The 26393-nt window shown below is 37.6% G+C and overlaps 2 protein-coding genes across 2 annotated transcripts in view; one reads left to right on the forward strand and one right to left on the reverse strand.

Annotated features, from left to right (window-relative positions):
* The first annotated feature begins 354 nt into the window (after window positions 1-354).
* On the forward strand, window positions 355-4563 carry LOC127074598 (GTPase ERA-like, chloroplastic). The gene is made up of 10 exons (XM_051015924.1): window positions 355-822; window positions 1105-1250; window positions 1826-1966; window positions 2039-2152; window positions 2237-2362; window positions 3240-3338; window positions 3544-3645; window positions 3834-3914; window positions 4067-4195; window positions 4285-4563. The coding sequence occupies exons 1-9, from the start codon at window positions 465-467 to the stop codon at window positions 4151-4153; spliced, it is 1254 nt and encodes a 417-aa protein (XP_050871881.1). The 5' UTR covers window positions 355-464; the 3' UTR covers window positions 4154-4195; window positions 4285-4563.
* LOC127074599 (lipid phosphate phosphatase epsilon 1, chloroplastic) overlaps window positions 4535-26393 on the reverse strand; it is a 32108-nt gene continuing 10249 nt past the window's right edge. Inside the window, exons 2-4 of the mRNA XM_051015926.1 lie at window positions 5326-5548; window positions 5021-5094; window positions 4535-4777 (exon numbers count right to left, since the gene is read on the reverse strand). Coding sequence (XP_050871883.1) covers window positions 4556-4777; window positions 5021-5094; window positions 5326-5548 — 519 coding nt within the window. The 3' untranslated portion in view covers window positions 4535-4555. The remainder of the gene's footprint in view (window positions 4778-5020; window positions 5095-5325; window positions 5549-26393) is intronic.

The following is a 26393-nucleotide window of genomic DNA, read 5'->3' on the forward strand; positions in this document are numbered from 1 at the left end:
GAAAGGACCTACTTGAATAATAAAATGATTTTTGAGGGACTAAATACAAATATTTATTAATTATGAGAGTAAAGTGAAACTTTAAATTAAATTAAAAGATCAAAAAATCCATTTATTTTAATTTTGATGTATTATTTGTATTGTCTCAATATATTAAGCAGCCTCTTAATTTGTCTCTTATAAAAGTTCTATTGATGTGTCTCAGGTATGTATCATTTCATGTTCCTTCACCTAAAATCATCATAATATAAAGTTTTATTTAGGTATATATTCAACTTTTTATATGTTTTTATGCATGAAGGATAACACTTGGAAATTAAATGATTTTCAAGGATTAGAAAATTTGTGACTAATTAAGTCTAGAAAACAAGTACCACATGCCGTATTAGTTTGTAAAACGACGTCGTCAAAAAGGTTCCATTAAACATTATCTTCGGGCTCAGATAAACAAAAAGGCTATTACAATGGAGAACTTGGCTTCGCTTGCAGCTTCAACCGCAACATTTCCCACTCACCAATTTCCCTTTCAAATTCAACACTCTTTCTTCAAGCTTGGATTCACCACCAGAACCACCTTCCTTCGAAATCCACATCTATGTTGCCAAACCAGACAATGTCGCTCCAACGCATTTTCCACCAAACAAGAGCTTATCGCACTTCAACAACAACAACAAGAAGATGAAGAAGAACAAACAGCTTCATTTTCAGATGATGATGCATCTTTCTTATCCCTCAGCGAGAAACCCGACCGGAATTTGGGTTTGCTGGATGATTATGAAACTGAAGAACTCGGTTATGATTGCGGTCCTAATCACCGAAGTGGTTTGTGTTCTATTTCTTATTTATAAAATCTAAATTAGGGTTTGTGTTTTTCTTTATGTGCTTAGGGAAGTTTGAGTTTCCCTAATGGTGAATAAAAATAATGAATGACCTGTATATACAAAGTGTGTGGGCCAATCATAGATGATCTATTAGAACACAATGAAAGTTAGTTATGCGTAACTAACTTGTGTAACTAACTTAACTAACATAACATAACAACATCAAGTAACTCTAATATTCCGCCTTGTGATGTATTACTTATTCTCTCGGAATGTTATGCAGGGTATGTGGCTTTACTTGGAAAACCGAATGTTGGGAAGAGTACACTGGCGAACCAAATGGTTGGCCAAAAGTTGTCTATAGTTACGGATAAACCTCAAACAACAAGGCATCGGATTCTTTGTATATGTTCTGGCTCAGATTATCAGGTTTAGTTTTATGTGTTAGTGTTACCTCATTCTTATGTTTGATTTCAAAGATTTTTATTAGCATCTCGACATGACAAGTTATGAGCTATGAAAAGGAGATTCAATATGTGATGCGGGTTTTCTTGGATATTGTCCTTACTTGCTCGCTTAGAGGTTTATTATCTCGTATAAATATTTCAGTTGAAAATGTTGTGTAGTAATATGATGGCATGCGAAATTAAAATTAATAAGTAATTCTGTTTACATCTTGGAATTCATTAGTTCAACCATTAGGTTCTAGCTAACCAAATCTATTGAGTGCTTTTATTCATTAGCTATGTCGAACTGACACCTTTGAAAAAAGGCGTGTCCGTCGGACACTTGCACCGACAGTTGTGATTACGTTTAATTTATTTATTTTTTCAAGTTTTTATCGGTGTTGCTGTGTCAGTGTCGGGGTCAGATTCAGAGTGTTAGTGCTTCATAGTTCATTAGTTTTTCTCACGAGGTATTAATGTGAAACTCGTCATTGTTAATGCATGTACAACAGTGTTTGTATTTTATCATCATTTCTGTGACCTATGAATCTCTTGCAGATGGTACTATATGATACTCCTGGTGTTTTACAAGAGCAAAGACACAAGTTAGACTCTATGATGATGCAAAATGTTCGCAGCGCTGCAGTTAATGCCGACTGTGTGCTGTTTCTCGTTGATGCATGTAAAGTGCCTGAAAAAGTATGTTTTTTTTTTGGTTTACAAAGCTGTTGCATTTTTTCTCCTTTTTGCTGAATTGCTTTCTGTGTCTAGATTGATGAAGTGTTAGAAGAAGGCATAGGTAACCCGAAAGATAAACCCCCCACTCTATTGATTATGAACAAGAAGGATCTTATCAAACCTGGTGAAGTTGCAAAGAAACTTGAGGTTGGGACTCATTTATTAGTATTTACACGTTAACATGTATAGCTTAATCAATTGGTATAGACATGATTTTTAATGTGTTTGCAGTGGTATACAAAATTTACTGACGTTGATGAGGTTATACCAGTTAGTTCCAAGTACGGTCACGGGGTTGAAGATGTCAAGAACTGGATACTATCAAAGCTTCCTAATGGACCAGCTTATTATCCAAAGGCATGTTTAAAGTCAAAATTTTGTTTCCCTCATTCAAATGTCCATTGTTGCATCATGACCGTCTCATTTCACTATTAGAGATAAAAACAGGAATCCATTAGACACTGAAATGACCATTTCTATTTCTATTAAACTCCAGAATATGAAAAGAGTAAATACATTTAATTTAGGGCGAACTTTACTCAAACCTGGGCCCTGGCTAATTACATTGGGCTTATGGTGAATCTCAAAAAAGTAAACCTGGCTGGGTATGAATGTGAAAAACAATCACTATTACACATTGGTTACTTGATTTTGACATTTTCAGCTAATTTAGCTCATTGTACAAAGATGTAATATGAAATTAAAGATATTCAACATTCACTTATCAAATTTGTACACATTTCGCATTTCTTTTGGGTCATATTGTAGTTTTTGAATTTATCTATCAAGGATAAACTAACTGCTTCATATTTTTTAATGACCTTTGAGCATTTTAATATGCCATTATTGGCAACCACCTAATGGCATAAAAATGCATTAATGTCAGTGCAGACTGTGGAGAAGGATTTCAATGCAAGTTGCGACCCGTGTGTTGCTAATCACACATGCATTGTGATTTGTGAATGTAATATTTCCTGTACTGTAAGAACTGGGAAAAGAAAGCCTTCAAGTGATGATGTACATTCAAAATGCTATGTTCTTTAACGCTCTAACAATACAAGTAGTCTGTGCAGACAGTGCACCGGTGCACTGACATGCCGATATTGCCCATACATCTGCTATCGCTATAGCATGCCATTTACAACTGTTAATATTATGAGTGCCTGAATATATCTTAGTTTTTTCTTCTGCCTTATGTGCTATGCTCATCTTAATGTTGCTCTTGAATTCACAGGACATTATCAGTGAACATCCTGAAAGATTTTTTGTAGCTGAAATCATAAGAGAAAAGATTTTTTTGCAGTATCGAAATGAAATCCCCTATGTGTGTCAGGTAGTCATGAAGTTCATTTTCTATTTTTGATTTACTGATTTGGCCACTTCCCCACTCCCCACCTTGCAAAATGAATAGGGTTTAGAAAAACTAGAAAGAAATTGAAGGAATAACTATTTTTCTTCTTTTTTTTTGTCAAGAAAATATACTATTTTTCTTTTCATAGATACATCTACAAATATTTTCTTATTTCCAATTCTTTCAGGTGAATGTTCTAAGCTATAAGACCCGACCAAAAGCAAAAGATTTTATACAGGTGGAGATTTTGGTTGAGAGAAACTCCCAGAAGATTATCGTTATCGGAAGAGTATGTCACTTATATCAAAATTCAATTGATCATTTGTGAACTTATGTTTTTGATTGCAGGGTTGCTGAAAAACTGCCAAGATATTATTATGATTCTGTCTTTGTAGCATTAATTTTAAGCTTTATTGAATGCTGAGTTTGATATCATTTAGCAGTAACCTACATGTATGTTATTTTCAATTACTTCAGGAAGGAAAAGCTTTAAAACTGCTTGCAACAGCTTCCCGCCTTGACGTTGAAGATTTTCTGCAGAAGAAAGTTTTTCTTGAGGTGCACATTTACGTAGTTTTTATTCTGTATCTATGCTACATTTAAACCTGGTCCTCCATATTTTTCCGTTTCATATATTATTCTGTATCTATACATATTATGTTTAGATTTGAAAAATATTTACTCAACACTAGTGTTTGAACTTTGAACAGATTCAAGTAAAGGTTAAAGAAAATTGGCGACAAGATGAAGGGTTTCTTAAGCACTCTGGTTATGGGGGTCAAATAAGTGTTGTATAACGTGCACACGTAAGAAAATTCACGAGGCATGTATCATATTATGTAAGTTAAGGATCCTATCATAGTATGCATCATAAAAACATAGACTGAATATGATTTTGGTGGTTACTAACCCCTTCCTCTCCTTATAGGTATGTCCCATGATCAATTTTGTAAAGCAGATCTTGTTAAAGCGCTACAAACAAGAGTGAAGTTGGTATTCAAACACTAAATTGTCTCGAGTATGGTTTGATATCAAATTTTGATTCAAAATGTTCAAACGAGTTTACAAATCTTTTCACGTAAGTTATGGATTCTTTTGATATCTAGAAATTTGTAAAAGTTCTACTTTGAATGAATCAAAATGAAACACTTTAGTCCTTACAGCATGGTACAATACAATTCTAATGTTATATCACACTTTCATTTAATTTGTCTCGGGAGAATCACATGTAAAAGAAAACATAAGAAAGTTCCTGCAGACCCCAAAACAACAATGATTCTGACCCACAAAGAGGATTCAAAAGCATCTACCATAAAAGCATTCCATAGCCAATACCACAAGACAGAGCAAATGGTTCCTATAACAGCTCCAACAACCACTTGGCTCACTGTATGAAGTTTCTGTGACACCCGCAGGTATGACTGAAAACAAAGAATAAGCATAAGAAGCTGAGATTGAACATCATGATAGTAAACTTCATTTACAGTGGAATTTACATATAGAGTATAGACTACCAACAAGAGAATCTCATACTTGAACTCAAATCACAATTAGTTATATACTTTACCTTGCAATTTAAATTTCAATTGATAGTTTTATTTGTTTATTACTTATAGATATTTTGTAATCAAGATACTGTATAGAGGGAGTTACTATACTCTTACAAAATAAGAACTTAATGTGAAAGCCAGGCCACGGCTGATAATGGCGAGTTCGTCTATTCTCGACACTTTAACACCTGCAGCATCATTAAAGAAACTTAAAATTTAAGTCACGCAAAAAGTAGAAAAGAAAATCAAAAATTGATATTTCTATTACACATGATTTTTAATGCATGTGCATATAGTATCGAAATTAATTTATTCATCGTCGGTTAAAGTTATTCATTTTCTTTTAAAAATAGAAATTATGAATCATTGTTCTTTGTAATTTGATCATTTGAATGAAAATAGAAGGTGGGAGGAATTACTTGACAAGATAATAAACATGAAAGTAAAGAAGATGGATTGAGCATGTGAAGATGGCATTCCAGGGTCAGATTTCAAGGTTGAAGGTCTTTTCTGATTCAGCATTTGTTTGAGTAAAATAGAAAACATAACATTTAAAATGGACCCTGTTGCAAACCATAAAGCTTCTGCATCATGCCTCCAAATAATGAAAACACCAAAGAAGAAAGTTACTATCCACTTGCTCTGTAAACAAAATTACCATTAGTCCATAGAACTTTTAATAGGAAACAACTTATAGCTAATAGGAAAGTAATTTGACTTTATTTTATCTTTTGTTGTGAAAACTGGTCGTGCACGAACATTTATATCATAAGCTCTTACGCTATAAACACAGAATTATGGACATGGATTACCAACCAATTGATTTAGAGTTGATTCCATTTCATGGAACAAAAGCTTTGGCTGATACTCAGATGATCTATCAACAAAAGCTTCTTGTTCAAACAGTTTAACTTGTTCATCACTCTTTCCATTTCTGTCAAGAGTTCTTTTGAATCCATCCATTGCACTTGCCACCCAAAGTTTGAAAGGAACATACCCACAAGTGAATGATCTTGAAGCAGACAAACTAGAGGAAAATGAAGTATTTATAGAGTATCTTTGTTTTGGATGATTTATCCTGAAAAATTTCTTTGATGGGTTGCAACAGAGGGTGGCTGTTGTTGTCATCTGAAAGGATAGTTTCAGAATATTGTTTGAACTTGAAAGAATCTAATGTATGGAAAAAGACAGAAGTTAGTGAGAGGATGAAAAGAATAAAAAGATTAATATTTTCATTGATCACGCAGGTTTTGTTATACCAAACTCACAAAGCACTCAATTCATAAACTTCCAATTTTTTTCATCTGGTTTTTTAGGTGTCTAAGATAAAGACACTATCAATTTTCAGTTAAAAGTAGAAACTTTTATGTGTAAGAGGCCATGGCGTCTTTTGCACTGGTTTTAGTAGCTGTCCAAGATAAAGACAAGAAAGTGATACTTTGAGATTTTTGTCCGGTATGAATAATATATATATATATATATATATATATATATATATATATATATATTATATATATATATATATATATATATATATATATATATATATATATATATATATATATATATATATATATATATATATATATATATATATATATATATATATATATATATATATATATATATATATATATATATATATATATATATATATATATATATATATATATATATATATATATATATATATATATATATATATATATATATATATATATATATATATATATATATATATATATATAAAATACACATGATAGCCATGTACATCAAGAGGTTGTATTGTACTAGTTTAATGATGGACAACCTCTTATTGTATAGGACTATCTTATGTATTTTATGGATATTTGAATGATACATAGTTGTGAAAAACTTTGTCTTATTGTATAAACTTTTTGGAGAAATTGAAGAGAGATCCTTATTCCATTTGGAGAAAGAGGTATTTATCGAGCCTCCTTAGATTTGGGCTAAAGAGGTAGATAACGGCTTGCCCTAGCTTCACGACCAAGGGACATGATCATTAGAGGACCGAGTCTCCTAGAATCGCGAGGATAGTGATTTCCTCCCTTTGGATGACCCTAAGTCAATTGACATTTGGGACATATCACTACACATGTTCACCGCGTGAGTGGAGCCAATTTGGACGATGTACTTGTCAAAAAACAATGGTGTGTGGTATTCCTACACGGGTAGGGGATACTCAAAAGCCTTAGTAGTTTATAACAGTTAGGGCTTGTCCGTGATGACAGAAGGCCTTGTTTGGTGGTAATTATAGTGTTTACAACGGTGTGAGAGAGCCAACTTACATGAGGTGAAAGATTTTGTGTATAAGTGTTAGTTGGAAAATTTCGACCACGTCGAAGGGAGAAATCAAGACAGTAGAGGTGCGGTCGAAATCAGTTCGACGGTCAGGTAGAACCTAATCCAGGTCGAAGTGAAGTCGACAGGGAGGGTGATCTTGTCGAAGTCGAAGTGAAACGTGACATGACAGATACAAATCGTTGGAAGCAGAACGTGAGAAGTAATGTAGAGACGTGATTTGATAGGCTCCGACACGTGACATATCATGAATGAATCACAACCTCCTAGCAATTATTTTTTTATTACTATTTAAGTAGAAGTGATTTTCATTTCTATGAGAGGCATTTGTAACATTGCAATAGGAAAACACTTGAAGTATCAAGCGTCTAAGAGAAAAAAGTTAATTTCCTGCAAAATGTACACCTGCTTCGACATTTATTTTCAAACCATTTAACTTGTCAAGTTATTTCATTTGTTTTGTTCATTTATATCTTTATCTTGCTTTTACCCTCTTTTATTTTTACTTCACTTCTATTTGCAAACATTTCACTTATTGTTCTATTTGACCCAAACACTTTACCAATAAACACACCATATACTCAACACATATTAGTCTAGGACTTTGTAGCCGGTCCTGCAAGTAAACCTCGATAGGAAGGCTAGAGATTACTGCGAACAAATTGGCACACCTGGTGGGACCTGTTGTGTTTAGTATATGCAACTACGTAGTGGCAAAATGGTGTCACCACGTCCAAACGAAGAAACGTCTTCGGGAGGTGACACAGTTGCGTCGCAAGAGATCGGTGTTGGTTCCAACACTATACCTGCGGTTACGACTGCATATAGTGGACCAATTTTAACACCGCATCAGCTTGAAACTCCAAGGCCGACGACAACGGGAACTTCAGGACAATACATACCCAATTTTACAGTGCCCATGTATAGAACGTTGGGAATGCCAACTGATTTTCCGGCAAGTATGCATAATACCAGTTCGATATTTGGCGAAACTCCATCATCATCATTCCCACGCTACCATGGGTTAGGACCTTTGGCAAACCAATTTGGTCGACCCCCAGGTCTAGGATTGTCATCTCAGTCAATCCCAACTTTCACATCAAGTTCCATCGTAGTCATGAGACATCAGATGGATGAAAGCAATCACGAAATGGCCCACATGCTGACTCAGCAAATGGGTATCATACTGAGACCTTTAATTCAGGATTCGACTCAGAGTTACCAACAACTGGAAACTTAGATGACCCGAATAGGGAATTTCCTAGGGGCTCCTAGAGCGCAAGTTCGTCAGACTCCCCCACCTCCACCTCGATCGGAAACTCCGGTCCGACATGAGGAGATAGTCGACAAAACGATCGAGCAAGAATACCATGAAGTCGAACCCATACCTAGGATGGCCCGAAGGCCTCCCGTTGCATTAGTTAATAGAAATCAAGATCCTGACCATGTGGTCAGGCAGGTTCGACAAGAGGCAATGGTTAGGTAGCAAAACTTAGAAGCTATTATCAAACAAATCATAGTTCGAAACAGGATAAATCCAGGCCTACATAGGCCGTCATATTCTTCTCCCTTACCAGATTTTATTTTACAAACAGAATTACCTAGGGGGTGGAAGGTTCCAAAATTCACCAAGTTCGCCGGAGACACCGAAGAGTCTACCTTCGAACATGTTGCCAGATATCAAACCGAAGTTGGCGACATAGAAAATAATGAGGATTTGAAGTTGAAATACTTTCCAAGTTCTCTTACAAAAAATGTGTTCACGTGGTTTACAACGCTACCTCCACAATCCATCCATACGTGTACGCAGTTAGAGAGGTTATTCCATGAACAGTTTTACATGGGACCGTCGAAAATAAGTCTGAAAGAGCTAGCCAACGTCAAACGAAAGACTGCTGAGTCAATCGATCAGTACCTCAACAGGTTTAGACTTTTGAAGGCTAAATGCTTTACTCAAGTCCCTGAGCACGAATTAGTCGAAATAGCCGCATGTGGTTTAGACTATTCTATTAGAAAGAAGTTAGATACACAGTATCTGAGGGATATGGTGCAATTAGTTTATAGAGTTTGACACATCGAACGTTTGAAAGCCGAAAAGACCAAAATTGGTCGATACCATAAGAAAGAGAAAGTGTCTTATATAGAAGTTGAGGAATACTCTTCTGACGATGAAGAGTCTGTCGACGAAAGCGAGGTGAACATGGCTGAACTCAAGCCTGAATCTCCTTACACGTGTAAAGTATTAAAACCATCGAACGGGAAAAGTCCCATCAAAGCTGAAAAACGGATAAATACATTGCTAAAACTTACACGTTTGATGTGTCTAAGTATGATGAGATCTTTGATTATTAGTTAAAGATAGTCAAATTATTGTTCCTCAGGATTTAAAGGATCCCCATTTAGAACAGAAAAACAAAAGGGGATTTTATAAGTTTCATAACTCTCTTGGTCATAAAACTTATCAATGTGTTCTTTTCAGGGATTTGGTGCAAAAGACTTTGAAAGAAAGCACACTTCAATTTGGCGAAAGGCCAAAGATGCAAGTGGACTCTAATCCTCTAAAGGTTGAAGAAGCCTTGTACTCTAAATCCTTTGAATGCATGATGGTGGAGACTACTGATGGTCTCATGGAGTCTCTGAATGCTGAGTCTTTAGCTGAATCTTTTGAGGTATTGATGGTTGAAACTACTGATGGTTTCGACAAGAGAGTTGAAGGTGAACTGAAAGTGGTTTATCCTCAAGCGGGTGAAGACCTAACAGACTTTCAAGAGAAATGAAAAGTGAATGGGTCAAAAGCGGTACTATGCCCAAGGTGTAACGATGTGTTCGACGAGAAAGCCACTGAAAGATTTGAAGTTGGCAAAAAGAAGGCACATATACAAGAGAAGCTATCATCCCCAGATTTGTGCTCGACAAACGTGGAGCACCGCACCGAAACGAAGAATACATGAGGAAATTCCAACAGCCTCGACCAAAGACTTTCCTTCCACCATCAGATATCCCACAGGAGAAGTGGGTGGAATCGGTAAACCAGAATGGGGGAAAGAGGCCAAAGTGGAGAGTGCTAGATTTGGAAAAAGAAACAAAGATGCCAGAGAAGAAGGTTGAACCAAGAGGTTATGTAGTTTCTCATAACTACAAGGGAAAAAAACCCATGACCAGAACGCAATGGAGGCGTTACCAGCGAACCAAGAAAGCTGGGAAAGAGGCTCTGACTTCGTAGTTGAAGCTTGCCGAAACCTCTGGACATAAGAGGCAACTCCCAAAAGGAGTGTGGACAGAGAAAGGGAAGATCGTGGCTAATTAGACAATAGCCATGACTGTTGACCCTACAGGAAGAAAAAGGATAATATCATCTCAAAGTATGAAATGTTCATCTCAGGTCAAGAATGAGAAAGAACCTGAGAACATGCTTCAGTCGAATGAGGAGGAGCCTTAATACTTTCCTCAGTCAGATGGGGAGGAACCTAAGTATTCTCCCCAGTCTGATGAAGAGTTCAATGAAGATATGCACGAAGATACTAATGACGACACTTATGGTGAAGATTTCGTCGTAAGTGCGACATCGTATCAATGTTGCATGCAAAATGTGATATGGTGTCGGAAGTCTCCGAAGCAGAGGAGGACTTCATGCCAAATAAAACTATTGGAGGTAAACAACGATGCTATTACATTATGAATAGTGGCGTGGTCAAGGAGCAAAAAGACATGTTCGAAAGACCTAGCCCATGGATGATGTACCATCTGAAACCTTTGTTCATAAGGGAAAAGGTCGACGGGATAACAGTGAACAAGGTATTCGTAGACGTAGGTGCGGCCGTCAACTTGATGCCTTACACTTTGTTCAAGAAGATGGGGAAAGGCGATGATGATCTCCGACAACACAATATGGTTTTATCCAACTACGAGGGAAAAATTAGTAATATACTTAGGGTTATCCAAGTCGATCTAGCCTTTGGTACGACCACGCGATCGACGCTCTTTATGGTAATAAACTCCATAGCAAATTTTAACCTACTCCTAGGACGAGAATGAATCCATGGAATAAGGGCAGTTCCATCAACTGTACATCAAAGACTCATAATATGGAGAAAGGACTGCATCGTGGAAAACATCGAAGCTGACCAGAGTTATTACAGGATCAATGAGGCCTAGGACTCGAAGAAATATTTCGACCAGCATTTGGAAAACATCGCACCTTATGATGACGAATCAGGGTCCTACACTTCAGTCAACACATACCGTGTCCTAAACCTCGATCCCGACTACGAATTCATCTGGGATGCTGAAGAAGATATGGAGCCAGAAATGGTAATTCCACCTATGGGGTGGCCTGAAGTCGATGGAGATGACTGCTAAGTCAGAATGTTTGGCTCGAATTTTGGCCTATTTGGCTGAGAACAAAAGAAAGTCGGCTCTATAAGCTAAGAGACTACATAATTTGGCTATCGAAGCCAAAGAATGTGAAGATGGTCGACAAGGCCAAACAACAGCTACAGAAAGCCGGAGGCTTGATTACATCTATGACAATGAGCCTTTGGGGTTTGAGAAAAACTCATTGAATGAGTTGCAGAAAATGCAAGCACAAGACCCACTCGAAGAGATTGATCTAGGAGATGGAGTCACAAAAGACCAACATATATAAGCATTAAAGTTGGATCAAAGATGAAGGTTAAACTGATTGAAGTATTGAAAGAATACATAAACTGTCTTTTCTGGAACTATGGCGAAATGCTTGGTCTGGATCGAAGTATGGTGGAGCACCGATTGCCTATTCAACCAGGAAGATGGCCAGTAAAGCAACATCCTCGACGGTTTCCTCCAGAAGTCACAATAAAGATTAAGCGGGAGATTGAAAGACTCCTCAAAAGTTGGTTCATCAGAACTACAAGGTATGTTGAATGGTTATCTAATATAGTACCTGTTATTAAGAAAAATAGAACTCTCAGAGTCTGTATAAATTAAAGAGATTTAAATAATGCTACTCCAAAAAATGAGTATTCGATGTCTGTGGTAGAAATGCTAGTCGACTCATCCGCAGGCTTCGAATACTTGAGTATGCTTGATGGTTATTCTGGCTATAATTAAATTCTCATAGCGGAAGATGATGTTCCCAAGACGGCATTTCGATGTCCTGGAGCTTTGGGAACATACGAATGGGTTGTGATGTCGCTTGGTTTAAAAAACGTTGGAGAAACCTATCAAAAAGCCATGAATGCCATATTCCATGATTTTATTGAAAGATTTATGCAAGTATACATTGATGATATTGTGATAAAATCGTCATCTGAAAATGATCATCTAAATCATCTTCGACGCTCATTTGAGAGGATGAGAAAATATGGATTGAAAATGAATCCATTAAAATGTGATTTTGGTGTACATGCATGAGACTTTTTAGGTTTCGTGGTACACAAGAAAGGCACGGGATCAACCAAAACAAAATAAAAGTAATTTTGGACCTCAAGCCTCCGTCAACAAAGAAACAACTCTAGTCTTTGTTGGGGAAGATAAACTTCTTGAGAAGATTTATATCGAATCTAAGTGGCAAGATGAAGATTTTTCGCCACTACTCAAGATCAAGAAGGAAAACAACTTTCACTGGGGGCAAGAGCAACAATAGGCTTTCGACGCTATCAAGGAGTACCTCACAAAACCTCCCATTTTTTACCGCCTAGTAGGAATAAGAATATGAGTTTGTATATTGCTGCGTAAGATGCGACCATAGGAAGTAGGTTAGCTCAAGAGGACGACATTGGTGTCGAAAGACCCATCTATTACCTTAGTCGAATTTTGATAGATGCTGAAACTAGGTACAGTGTGATTGAAAAATTGTGCATGTGCCTGTACTTCTCATGTATGAAATTAAAGCAATATATAAAACCAGTTGATGTTTATGTTTCGTCTCATTGTGATGTTATTAAACATATGTTGTCTAAACCCATTCTACATGGTCGAATTGGGAAATGGGCGCTAGCATTAACAAAATTTTCTTTAACATATAAGCCTTTGAGGGCTATGAAAGGCCAGATAGTGGCAAATTTTATTGTGGATCACGCCATAGTCGAACCTTCACTAAACATGGTTGACACGAACCCTTGGAGGTTATACTTCGACGAGTCAAGTCACAAAAGTGGAACAGGAGTTGGGATCTTAATATTGTCCCCACAAGACATTCCGACGAAGTTCAAATGTAAGTGTAACACCTCAAAATTTGCCCTCTTCTCTTGGGACTAGCTTAACATATTGCATTTCATCTTGTAGGTCATTAGTCATTGTATTTTGCATGTCATGTGGAAACAATAAGCAAGTCATCCTCCTAAGTATTGTTCAGAAGATAAAGAGGTTAGAAGATGCAAGCCTGAGGGTCTCATAAATTGATCACTAATCATCTGAGGGTTTGTGCTTCAATTAGGGTTTCTTGGTTCCTCAAGAAGGTTGGACATCATCTTGGTTGAAATGGTACATCACCATCATCATGGTCTTATCATCACCAAGAGGTTCATTATTCCTGGCAAGTTTCCTTGGGATTAGGGTTTTGACCTCTGGTCAACCCTAATCATTTGCATTGTGCCAATCAGGGTTTGTCAAGGAGAGGAGGTCTTCATTGAGATGGGGATTGTCATATGCTTTTATTGAGCTTGTGAAGGCTAGGGTTTCATCTTGGAGCCATTTCATCAAGAGATTGAGGCTCAAATTCATCTGTGCATGATCAAGTCATCTGTCAACTAGAAAAAGTCAACCACAAGTCAACTATTGGATTTGGAGGTGGGAAGTGATTAGAAATACTTCATTCATGTTCAAACAAGTCTCATTTGACATTTCAAACGTCTACATTGAAGAAAATAAAGTCAGGACAAAACTTTCCAAAAATAGAAAGTGACTTATAATTCAAATTTGCCAAAAATGGAAAGGTTTTCTCCTCAAGATTACATGACCAAAAATGCTTCAAATGAAATTTTGTTGAACATGAAAGTTGTAGATCTTGTTCTCCCATTTCCAAAAAGTCCAAGAACATGAATTTCTCATGTATGGTTGAGAAGATATAGATCAATCATGGTCAAATGGATTTGAACTTCACAAGTGCATAACTTTTGAACCATAAGGCCAATTGAAGTGGTTCTTTTTGGAACATTTCTCTATTGACATGCATTATCCAATTCATGCATCATAAGCCATGCATTTTGATCACAAAAATATTTGCATTTTCATTTGAATTTTGGAGGGAAATTCCAAATTCAAAAATTAGGCATTATTTTCACTTCCTAGCATTGCATTTGGCTTCCACATAGCATTTCAAGTGAATTTCCCATGCATTTCGTGCACTGTAGCATTGGTCATTACATGCATAAGGTGAATTGCAAATTTGCATCAACACTTGGTTTTCACTAATTTCATTTGCATTGCTTAATCATGATTAACCAACATCATTAGCTCAACATATAAAAGCTAAAGTATAACTGTTTTTGTGATTAACACTTCATTTTGCTCAGATCTAGATCTAATTCACCAATCTTCACAATTTTTTCTCTCACTTTTTCATCAAAATTCTTCACAAACATTGCTTTGTTCTGGATCAAATCATCATCCATAAGCATAATTGAGTGTTTGGAAGCAAGAATCGAAGGATTGCATGCAGATTTTGGAACTGTTGAAGCTAGCATCCATTAATGGAAGTTGAAGATTTGAGCAACATCAAGCATGATTGAGCACCAATTCTTCATCCATTCGTACATCTAAGCATTGGAGATCATCTGTTCCTACATTACAAGGCCTGAATCACTCTGTTCCAGTTCTGCACTTCAATTAAGGTCAGATTTCGAATGTCACAATTCATGAAATAGTTGTGTGCTTTTGGTAGATCTTTGAACGTGGAGAACACTGAGCTTTGTTTCATCAATTTTCATTGAGAAATGAATAAGATATGCTAGATCTAAGTTTGATGCATGAACTTTCCTTTGCTCGAATTTTCGCATGTGTGTAGAATTAGGTTAATCCAAGCTTAGATTCGTGTCGTACATTGAAAGACGAAGCCATTGATGTAATTCTTGTCAATTTCTGTGCAAATTTGTTCTTGAGCCTATGAATCACGATGAACATGAAGAACACTTAGGGTTTCTTTTTCAGATCTATGTTTGATCTTCATTAGCGCGCTGTGCATGTTTTTTTCATGTTAATTGCCATGCATTGGTTGTACCGAGTCCAGCGTGGCGTTATGATTGGTCCAGGGCGCTTCACGTTGCCACATCACTTTAATGAAACGCAGAGTTTCATTTGTTAAGGCGCCACTTTCAAATGGCTGCACGGTTCGAGCCCTGGCTTGGATAGTTTCACATGTGCCTTTGCCTTTTACTCATCCATGTTCATGTAGCCTTCATCCATGTTCTTTTAATTTTTCATCCATTTCAAAAATTCATAAGTCCATGAATAATGATCCAAATGAGATGTGGTTTTTTGCATGTTGTTCCTCATCATGTCTAGTATTTTATGACTATTTTTCCAGAATTTGTGCACGGTTGGAATTTAATTTTGCTTAGGGAATGTTCATGTGTGTGCTTTCTTGTACCTACCTTGCCATTTGCTTCATGAAATGATGAGATTTTATCCAATGCTCTTGAAACTTTGCATGCTTAAACTAGACACTTTGATTGAAATTTTGGTGTTGAGTTTGTATTTTTAGCATTTCTGGTTGATGAGTTATGATCTGATTAATGTAGGTGTGACAATGTGTGTCACACCTTTGCTTGCTTGACTTGTGGATTTTATTTTCCATGCCAATTCAATGCCAAATAATCTGATTTTTTGCATGATGATTCTTCTGGATGTTAGGATTAATCATGAATTGTTGTAGAATTTTTGGATGCATTTTTGATTTGTTTGGGATTTTCTTTGCTGGTTAGCCATGTTTGGACTTTTGGATAGTCATGAACTTCAATGATTTGTGAAATGCTGGTTGTGTATCATATGGATTTGAAATTTTGCACATTGTTTATAGACACATTGAAGTTTATTGTGGCTTTGGTTTGAGGCATTTATCATTTGTCAATTCTGTTTTAGGCTTGTGTGAAGTTGATGTACCAATTGTGGCCCTAATTGAGCTTGTTTGTGCTTACCTTGCCTTAGGGAATTTGATTGCCATGCTTACACTTGTCCAAATGCTTTGATTTTTGGTGTGTTGATCATGTGATGATTTCTGTTTAGCCATGATTTTTCTTGGGATTTATTGAGTCAGTTTGGAATTAATGTGGATTTGTTCATTCTGTTGCTTCAATGAGCTTCCAACTTGCATGCTTTGCCTTATTTGACTTGTGAAATGAAATTGGTTGATGCTATTGACATGAGACCTTTTGGATGATGTTCTTATTGGATTAAAGTTGATTCATGTCAATTTTCATGTTCTGTTTTGAATTATTTCTCCCTCTTGGACCCTAGGCCTTGTCCTAGTGGTTTGTGCTTATGTTTGAGTTTTGTTTTCAGGATAAGAAGCAAATGGTCTTGAGGAGGTTGATTCATTTGCTTGAGTTGGTTTGTTTGGTTGATGCTTAGCTAACCTTGACTTGTTTTGTAGGTTGCTTTAGCTCATTTGAGTTGAGCTTGTGCTTTGTACATTGTTGCCTTGCTTGTTTGACTTTGTACAGTTAACTGTTGACTATTGGATTGTCTGTTTGACTTTTTGACTTGTATACTGACTGAGTTAGATTGTTTTCAGGTACATTAGTTGCTTAAGTTCTTTTGAACTTGCTTTTTATGTTTTCTTGGTTGCTTAACCACTAGAGGTATAATTCACTGACTTCAAGTAGTCTGGAAGACCTGTCCTGTTACTTGGGCAGGCACCTGTCTGAAGTCCTCCTTAAGAGGCAATGCTTGTGTTTGTTTATTTTTGTGCCAAGCAGGAAAAGACCTTTGATAAGGCAATTGGCAGATAAAAGAGATGTGTAGTCCATCTCCTGCTAATCAGTGTGTCATCCACTTTGCTCGCACACCTTGTGTTGATGCATTGTGGATATTAACCCAAGATCTTTGTTGAGTCGGTCATATGTGGAGAAGAGTTCCAACTTTCTGAACTCCCACTTTCATTTGTCTGAAGCTCTCCCAGGCCAGGGATAAGAGCTGTGAGGTCTTACACTCACTTCCCATTTCATCTGCTTCACCCTAACTCTCAATGTTAGGGTTAAGAGCTAACATCACCCGATTCCAGTTGGCTTGTGTTTCACAGCCTAACCCTTGTGTGAGCCCACTTTGTTTGTATATAGTGTGTGCTAATTGTGTGTATGTTTGCTTTGTTTGTCCTGTTTAGGATAGCTTGCTGCCTGTGCAAGTTAGATAGAAAACTCAACTTAGGACCATTGTGGATCACATGATAACTATTAGGCTCGAGTCAGTCTCCCTTCTAGTTTGTCATTTCCCAGTCTCTGGTTAGGAGAAAGTTTCTCCCCTGTTAAGGGGAACTACGTTGCCCTGATCCTCATACCAGATGAGGTACGTAGGCAGGAGGTCGTATGAGATCTCTCCGGGCACCCTTTTTCTTTTTGTGTGTGTTTGCTTGACAGTTATTAGGCTCGAGTTCCAGACTCCCTATTAACTTGTTGTTTGTATCCTTCTTGTGTGTAGGAGATGGATGTAAGACCAGCGATTGGCATTCCGTATCCTATTGTTGTGTGCTTGGAGTCCGATATAAGTCCAGCAATTGGCATTTGGTTTCCAGTGTGGGTTTGTTTGGTTCGGAGTCTGATGTAAGTCCAGCGATTGGCATTCGGTTTCCATGTTTGCCTGCGTGCGTGTGTTTTGTTTCGGCGTGCGTGAGCCGAACTACGGTAGCTTTGATTCTCATTCCAGATGAGATACGTAGGCATAGGATGCGATATCCTAGCGAGCCCTTTCCCCTCTTCCTCCACCTGTGTTTCTTTCTAGTGTGTGTGTGATGTTTGTGAGCAGCTTTAGCAACCTTTTTCTTTCCTTTTGAGTGTGGATCCCGTCGAGTACGACGGATGCGTAGGGGTGCTAATACCTTCCCTTCGCATAACCGACTCCCGATCCCATCTCTCTTTGGTCGCGAGACCATGTCTTTTCCAGGTTTACTTCGTGCGTTTCCTTTCCCTCTTCGGGATAAATAACGCACGGTGGCGGCTCTGTTTGTTTTGTTTTAGCCCGCCGGTTGTTTTTCGCGGATGCGACAGTAAGTCGACGGAAAGTGTTCCAATAACGAAGTAGAGTATGAAACCCTAATAACTGGTCTCAAAACCTTAAGGGACTTAGGGGCCAAGAAGGTCGAAATAAAAGGAGTTTCGGAGCTAGTGATCAGACAAATCACACGAGAATACAAGTGCATTAAAGAAAATCTGCTGATGTATTTCGCAATGGCGACGCAACTATTAGAGTGCTTCGAGGTTGTCAGCATCACGCATGTGCCCAGAATGGAGAATCAAGAAGCCAACTAATTAGCACAAATTGCCTATGGTTAGAAGGTATCAAAAGCAAAGCTCAAGGATTTTATTGAGGTAAAGGAAAAGATGGTGCCAAACGTCTCGTCGTCACCCAATATTGAAATCCCAAAAACTACGGGGGCAGAGGTCTTCAGCAATAAATTTCTTGAAAATTTCAAAAAAATTGCAAGGCACGAAGTTTTTGCCATTGACAATTTATCACAATCAGATTGGAGAAAACTAATTATAGAGTACTTGGAAAATCCAGTCAGAAACACTAACAGGAAAATCAAGTATAGAGCTTTAAGTTACGTACGCCTGGGAAATGAGTTGTTGAAGAAAACTCCAAAATTTATATTGCTCAAGTGCCCTAGGATACAAAAGCCTACTTGGCAATATCTGAAGTACGCAGTGGAACCTGTGGGGTACACCAAACGGGACATAAAATGAAATGGCTATTATTTTGACAAGGTGTTTATTGGCCAAGTATGTTAAAGGACTGTATTGATTTCGCCAAAGGGTGCCAAGAATGGAAGATGCACGCAAGCATCCAACATGTACCAACAAGCAAGTTGCATGCAATTATCAAGCCTTGTACCTTTTGAGGGTGGACATTAGATGTCACCGGTGAGATTCGACCAGCCTCGTCGAAGCAACAAAAGTTAATCCTAGTCGGAATAGACTACTTTACAAAATGGATAGAAGTTATCCCTTTGGTAAAAGTAGATCAAGAGGTTGTGATCGAATTCATTCAAAAACACATCATGTATATGTTTGGGATTTCTGAAACCATTACTACAGATCAAGGCTCAATTTTTGTGGGTCAAAAGACGCAAGAGTTCACCGCTGAAATAGGGTTCAAGTTGGTTACTTCCACACCTTACTACGCCCAAGAAAATGGCCAAGTTGAGGCATCCAACAAAGTGATAATTGGTTTAATCAAAAAACATATTGCCAAGAAACCTAAGAATTGGCATAAAACATTAGACCAAATTTTATTGGTTTGTCGAACATCCCCAAAAGAGGCGACGAATTCAACGCCTTTCCGTTTGACATTTGGGCACGATGTTGTGTTACCAACAGATATTTGTTTATAATCAGTTAAGGTGCAATGACAAAATGATATCCTGTCAGAACAATATTGGAGATTGATGTTCGACGAACTGACTGATTTAGACGAAGAAAGGTTGGCTATAATAGACTTGTTGATAGGATAAAAGGCGTGTGTGGCCAAAGTATACAATAAAAGGATTAAGACGAAAAGATTTGCAATAAATGATTATGTTTGGAAGGTGATTTTACCTATGGATCGAAGAGATCGGACTTTAGGAAAATGGTCACCAAAGTGGGAAGGACTATTTCAAATAATCCAAAGGTTTATGAATAATGCCTACGAAATTCAGGAGCTGGGTATTGATAAAAGAATCTTAAGAGTAAATGGGAAATATTTGAATAAATATAAACCTATGCTACAAGAGATTCAAATTAAAATATAGTGAAAATAATCATTAATTGTTTAAAGCCAAGATGACATACAAAATGGTCATACAACACTACAATCGCCTCGATAAAAGAAGTACATTAAGCAGGAAACCTAGAATTAAAGTCTTCGAAAAGGGTCTTCTCATGACCAATTATGTTGTCAGGGAGGCTTTTCTTCTCCTGCAGTTGGTTAATCCTTGCTTTGATTTCAAGGGCTCTGTCGTTGTGGGTAATCCCTTTAAGAACCTCCTGGTCAACGACATCTTGAGTAGGAAGAGGTTCAGCCGTATCTAAATAGGCTTTTTTGTGCCTCGGCCTCAACAATCTTCTTAGTAAGTTCAGCTATTTGAGCTTGATAATTTGAGATTTGCTGATTGAAGACTTGTTGTTTGCTGAGACGTTCCTGTTTCTTGGCCTCGAAGTCATTGAGTTTTTTCTCGTAAACTTCACTAAAATCTCACTCCAGTCTCATCTCGTTGATCTTCATTTTAATTTGAAAATCAACATTCCAACGGAGAGCGATATCCTTGACCAGTTGGGTGAAGAAAGCTTCGAACTCAATCAAGTATCTGATAACCAGAGCAGAAAGTTCGTGTAGAGCAAGTTTGTCGAGCAGTTTAAGGATGTCGCCTGTTAAGACTTCTTCTTCCTTGATGACAATTAGAATCTCGCGCTCAAATAAATCATCTTTTAACTGTTGAAGTTTGAGAGTGACGGTGGCATCCATCCTGGAGCAGGTACGACAGTCGAAAAAGAAGGTTGAACATCAGTCGATGTTTGACGAAGTTGTTGCAACTTCCTCAAGGCCTCTGCCAGATTTTGTTGCTTCATGGCCAAAACTTCTTCTAGAGTAAGAGTTCTAAAAGAAGTGCCTTCGCTAGCAGCGGTCGAAGGGGCATGATTTTACTGAGTATTAAGATTTTGTTGAGCCTCAGGCGACACGCTCCGAAACTCATCTTGTCTTTGAGGACTCAAGAGAGTCTCAGCTGCTTGACCTTCGACCCTCATGTCGATTGTGGGCTCAACATGAGTTGAATCAATCGCATGTCCCTATAACAAAGCAGTCAGGATCCACGTCGGTGAATAATTAATGAGTTTATAAGACAAGGGGAGTCAAATACCTAGGAAGCCACATGTTGTGGGGAAGCTGGAGTATTTCTTTCTTGACCATGGGCCGCAATGACCTCAGTAAGATCATCAAGAACTGGGGTCTTTGTGATCAAAGAAGCGATTCTTGAAAAGGGTTTTTTGGCCTGAACTTTCTTTTTTTCGGGCCAAAGTAGGAGAAGTAGCTGGTGGCACCTAAGTCACAATATAGGTGAGAGGGTGACTGAATTTTAAAACCTCATGAAACGCTAAGACACGAAATACCTTGGTTTCATAGTCAATGGCGCCTTTTGTCTTTTTGAAGGTTTGTTAGGGGTTGACACAGTAGCTGGAACCCTCTTTCGACCCTAGAAGAAAGAACCAGAGAAAAAAAAGTTGTTATCTTTGCTTCTCAAAGAAGTAAAAGGCGAAAGAATGGTGGTTACCTTCTTTGTTTAGGACTCGTTAGCATTGGTAATTTGGATTGTTGCGTCGGAAGCGTCATTAGTCGGTGGTGGAGTAGGAATTTCACCAGCGAGAGTGGAGAAAGTGTCGATCATGTGTTGAATAAAAAGTGCACTTGGAAAACATTGACATTGGTAGTTGGAACACCACTCGTCGAATTCTTTGGTTGTCAAAAAGGATTGCCGGAATTTGAAAATTGGTAGTTCGAGGCATTGAGTAGACTTGTGAAATCTTAGGAAAGCTTTATGGGCCTTCAGCATTCAGTGATCGACCAGCTCATACGATGCCAGTCAAATGTGGAACCAAAGATTCCGATAACATCTGGCTAAGGCCAAATTGGCGAGCCACCAAGTTGGGTTGGTAGCTCATGAAACCATACCACTTCGACCATGCCTCTATCCTGAAGGACAACAATGTAGGAGTCAAAAACGCCCTCCACACAACACTCGAATGTGCTGCAGCTTGAGGAGAATCACCTGGGAAAGGATTTTTAAACAATTTGGGCCAAAGCTTCGATCCACAAATGGGGTCATACCTGGAACAAAGGAGCTGGCCTCGATAAACATATTGAGATACTTCATAAAGAGATGTTTGTTGGGAACTTCCTGACATGTCATTAAGGCGGGTCTTACTCCTTCGACTGGTCGATCCTCGTTTAAACACATTATGCGCTCCGACACCGGATAACCCAACTGGTACTCAAAGGTGGCGTTTAACCAATATTGCAACAGCCACGTAGGGCCGGAAAAATTTAGGGCCTTTGGAGTAGAATGGAGATACTTAAATTTTAGGGTTATAAGCCCTAGAGAGTGTTAGAAGGAAGCTAGCAAAAGCTTACCTAAAGAAACCTGTTGACCTTTGTGGATTTGGATCGCCAGGCTGATGTAACTCTTCGCTATTTGTAAAGAGCCAGGACAAAAGACATAGTATGAAAGCCAAAGGGTTAGAAAAGCAATATGATCTTCATCAGATACTTTGACAGACTTTTGATCATGGCGGTCTTCGATATAATTTTGAAGGATGGCACGACTGAACGAAAATGTGGCTTCTGTTGGAAGCATATGGTCGAAAGGTTTTCCCAGAGGTGATAAACCTGTAATAGTCGCCATGTCGAAAATAATTGGCGTCAGCATACCACAGGGAAGCTGGAAGGTATTGGTCGAAGCCTTCCAGAAATACATCGAAGCCAACATCATGCATGGGTTGATTCGATGGGTGTGCCTCGAGATCTGGATAGCATCGAAGATACCAACACTTCTCCATTGATCTTGGCGTTTGCGTTGAACTTTGTTAAGCCAAGCCACGTACTCTTTATTTCCAGAAGTAGGCGTCAATATGAAAACTCTAGCCTTTGGGTCCATGAACTTTACGTCGATGGTATTGTCCTTTTCAAAAGCTAGAGGAGAGCAGGAGTAAAACAAGGAAAATGAGATTGAACATGTTTTGGTTGAGTTTTGGTATCTGGAAAAGGACCATGAAAGGCAATGAGTTTGTCAGCAACGACAAATGGAATGAGCATTTGGCGTTGCCAGATTTTCACCACAACCTCATCATTGGAGGTGGGTTGAGGAATAGGTTTCATGCTTTCTGCTTCAGTAAGCTGAAACGCAATAGGATTGTTTCAAGTGTTAAAGGTTGTTACGTTCTTGGTATGAGTAGAGGAAGCCATTACAATGAAAAAAGCCGAAAATTAGGAAGGTAATATCGCTTTGAGGAATTGTAGAAAAATGCACAGATGAAGAAGCAGAAAGAAAAATGTTGAACATGAAAAAGTGATATTTATATGCAAACATAATGGCAACCAAAGGTCATTCGATTGATGACAGTTGTCCGACTAAGTGGTAGTGGGAAAGTCAGTAGAGTTAGTTGAAAGCCCACAATCTAGGAAGTAGCTTCTAATGATGATATTTTTCTGGGAAATTGTGGCACAGGAAAAATCATCATTGTGTAGAGCATCATTAACGATTAGACATCCATCCGAAATTTGGAAAGTTAAAAAGCCAAGTTTCTCGGTCGAATCGTCTCTCGGTCAAAACCGTCTTTTTAGGGGGGCAATTTGTTAGCCGGAAAATTTTGACCACGCCGAAGGGAGAAATCAGGACAACAAAGATGCGGTTGAAATCAGTTCGATGGTCAGGTAGAACCTAAGTTAGGTCGAAATGAAGTCGAAAAAAGGGATGATCATGTCGAAGTCGAAGTCAAACGTGCCATGATGGATACAAATCATTGGAAGCAGAACGTGGGAAGTTACTAGAGACGTGGGTTGAAGGCTCCGACACGTGGCATATCATGAATGGATCACAACCTCCTAGCAGTTATTTTTTTATTACTATTTAAGTATAAGTGATTTTCATTTCTAGGAGAGGCATTTGTAACATTGCAATAGGAAAACACTTGAAGTATCAAGCGTCTAAGAGAAAAAAGTTAATTTCCTGCAAAATGTACACCTACTTCCACATTTACTTTCAAACCATTTAACTTGTCAAGTTATTTCATTTGTTTTGTTCATTTACATCTTTATCTTGCTTTTACACTCTTTTACTTTTACTGCACTTCTATTTGCAAACATTTTACTTACTGTTCTATTTGAACCAAATACTTTACCAACAAACACACCATATACTCAACACATATTAGTCTTGGAATTTGTAGATGGTCCTGCAAGTAAACCTCGATACGAAGGCTAGAGATTATTATGAATAATAAGCGTTATGATTGAAGTGTAATGATCTCCCTTTCCCTCGTTAGTGAAGAAGTATTTATGAGGCCCTTGGGCGTATGGTTTCTTTGGGAATGATAATCATCCACTAAGTCAGTGGTGGACCATTGAATCCTTATTTCTTAGGAGAACGAGGATCAATTATTGACTCTAACTTCTCTTTGAGCAAGAAACGTCGTTTCCAAGTTTTTCATAATTGGATGAGTGAGAGACACTTAAGGCGAGACAATTTCTAACGGAGGACGACATATGGTCATCGCCCCTCCTGAAGGTTATTGCCCTCCTGCCTTTACTAGGCCTTTTATAAATATGTCACTACAAATGCCAAGCCCAATTGGGCGACTAGGTATCCATGTCGGGCACCCATTGCTTGGTGTCATGACACAACTATGGACGACCAAAGGTCTTACCCGTATACTCGACAACCTAATGTGTTTAGATTTTTCGTTTTTCTTCTCAAATTACTCCTCCTTAGGACCCCAATAAAATTATACTAGTACACGGTCACTCAAGAATGAGGGATTGTAAAAAACGAAGTGATTTAGTTACTTTGAGATTCAAGCGTATGTGACAAGTGTTGCCTCGATTTTGATGCTTAGGGTGGTTGTTTTTGGCTGAGGCTTTAACTTAAGTACCTTAGGAGAGACTTTAAGTTGAGTCCATTAGGAGAAAAATTCGGTTGAGTCCTTCACGAGGGAATTTAAATTGAGTCCCTCAAGCGAGACTTTTAGTTGAGTTTCTTAGGAGGGACTTTAAGTTGAGTCCATCTGGCGAGAGTTTTAGGTCAAATCCCATATATGAGACTTTAAGTTGTGTCATCAGACGAGACTTTAAGTTGAGTCCCTCAGACGAGACTTTTAGTTTAGTCCCTCATGTGAGAATTTAAGTTGACTCCCTCATACGAGATTTTAAATTAAGTCTCTCAGGCGAGACTTTAAGTAGAGTCCCTCCAGAGAGACTTTTAGGTTGAGTCTCTCAGGAGATACTTTTAAGTCGAGTTCCTTAAGTGAGACTTTAAGTTGAGTCCCTCAAACGACACCTTGTAAATGCGGGTTTTTCCAACTCTTAGGTTGTTGCATTTTTACTATTTATTTTATCACCCCGTTATAGGGGTCTTGTAATACCGTTCTTCAGGGATTTATTAATAAAAATGTTTGAACCTTGTGGCAGTTTGCCTTATTTCATTCAGATTTCTTTCTTCGTAATTTTAATTAGTTTCAAGGCATACTCATTTATATCTCTCTGATTGAGTAGATTTCCCTCATGGACCAACCTTTTGCAGTTCAAGTCTATCAAGCACTGCTTGGGGAAAGTTGAGCCTGCTTTAATGACGATTCTAATAGTAAATTTCTTAATAAGGTGTCAAGGATCCTTTAGTGAAGGTCCAACGTATAACTATCGACACAAATCCTTTAGTGAAGGTACATCATATAATCACCTCGTAGAGCGACAGAAATCCTTCTCTAAAGATCTAATATAACATCTTGAATTTTGATCTGAGATATTATTTAGATAATTATTCGTTTAAAAAAAATTACAATTTTTTAATATTTTATTTTAAGCAAATAAATTTTGAATTTAAGTTCTTAAGTTTTAATAATTATTTAGAGATTTATTTTTACTAGCGTCCAATTACCTAACAAAGTAAAGAGAGTCTCCGCAATTCAAATTTGCATCTAACGTAAACAACCTATTGAAGTTATCTATTTAATAAAATTACAAATTTGAGGAAATACAATTCAAAATAAAGTAAATCAATGTTGAAAAAAGTTCATTTTTCTCCACGCTCACACAACATTAATCATTCATTCTTGAGATTTTTAATTTTATTGGTATATAAAATATTTTATTGATTTTATTGGTACCTAAAATATTGATAGTAAGAGATCAATAATCAGAATTACAAAAAATTTAACCAAATAAAAAATTAAAAATCAGATACTATTCTTTTGTCAAAAATGGATTGAATACATCACTTAACAAATTTTTA

Source organism: Lathyrus oleraceus, chromosome 4 (assembly GCF_024323335.1).
Source record: "Lathyrus oleraceus cultivar Zhongwan6 chromosome 4, CAAS_Psat_ZW6_1.0, whole genome shotgun sequence".
NCBI classification, from domain to species: Eukaryota; Viridiplantae; Streptophyta; class Magnoliopsida; order Fabales; family Fabaceae; genus Lathyrus; species Lathyrus oleraceus.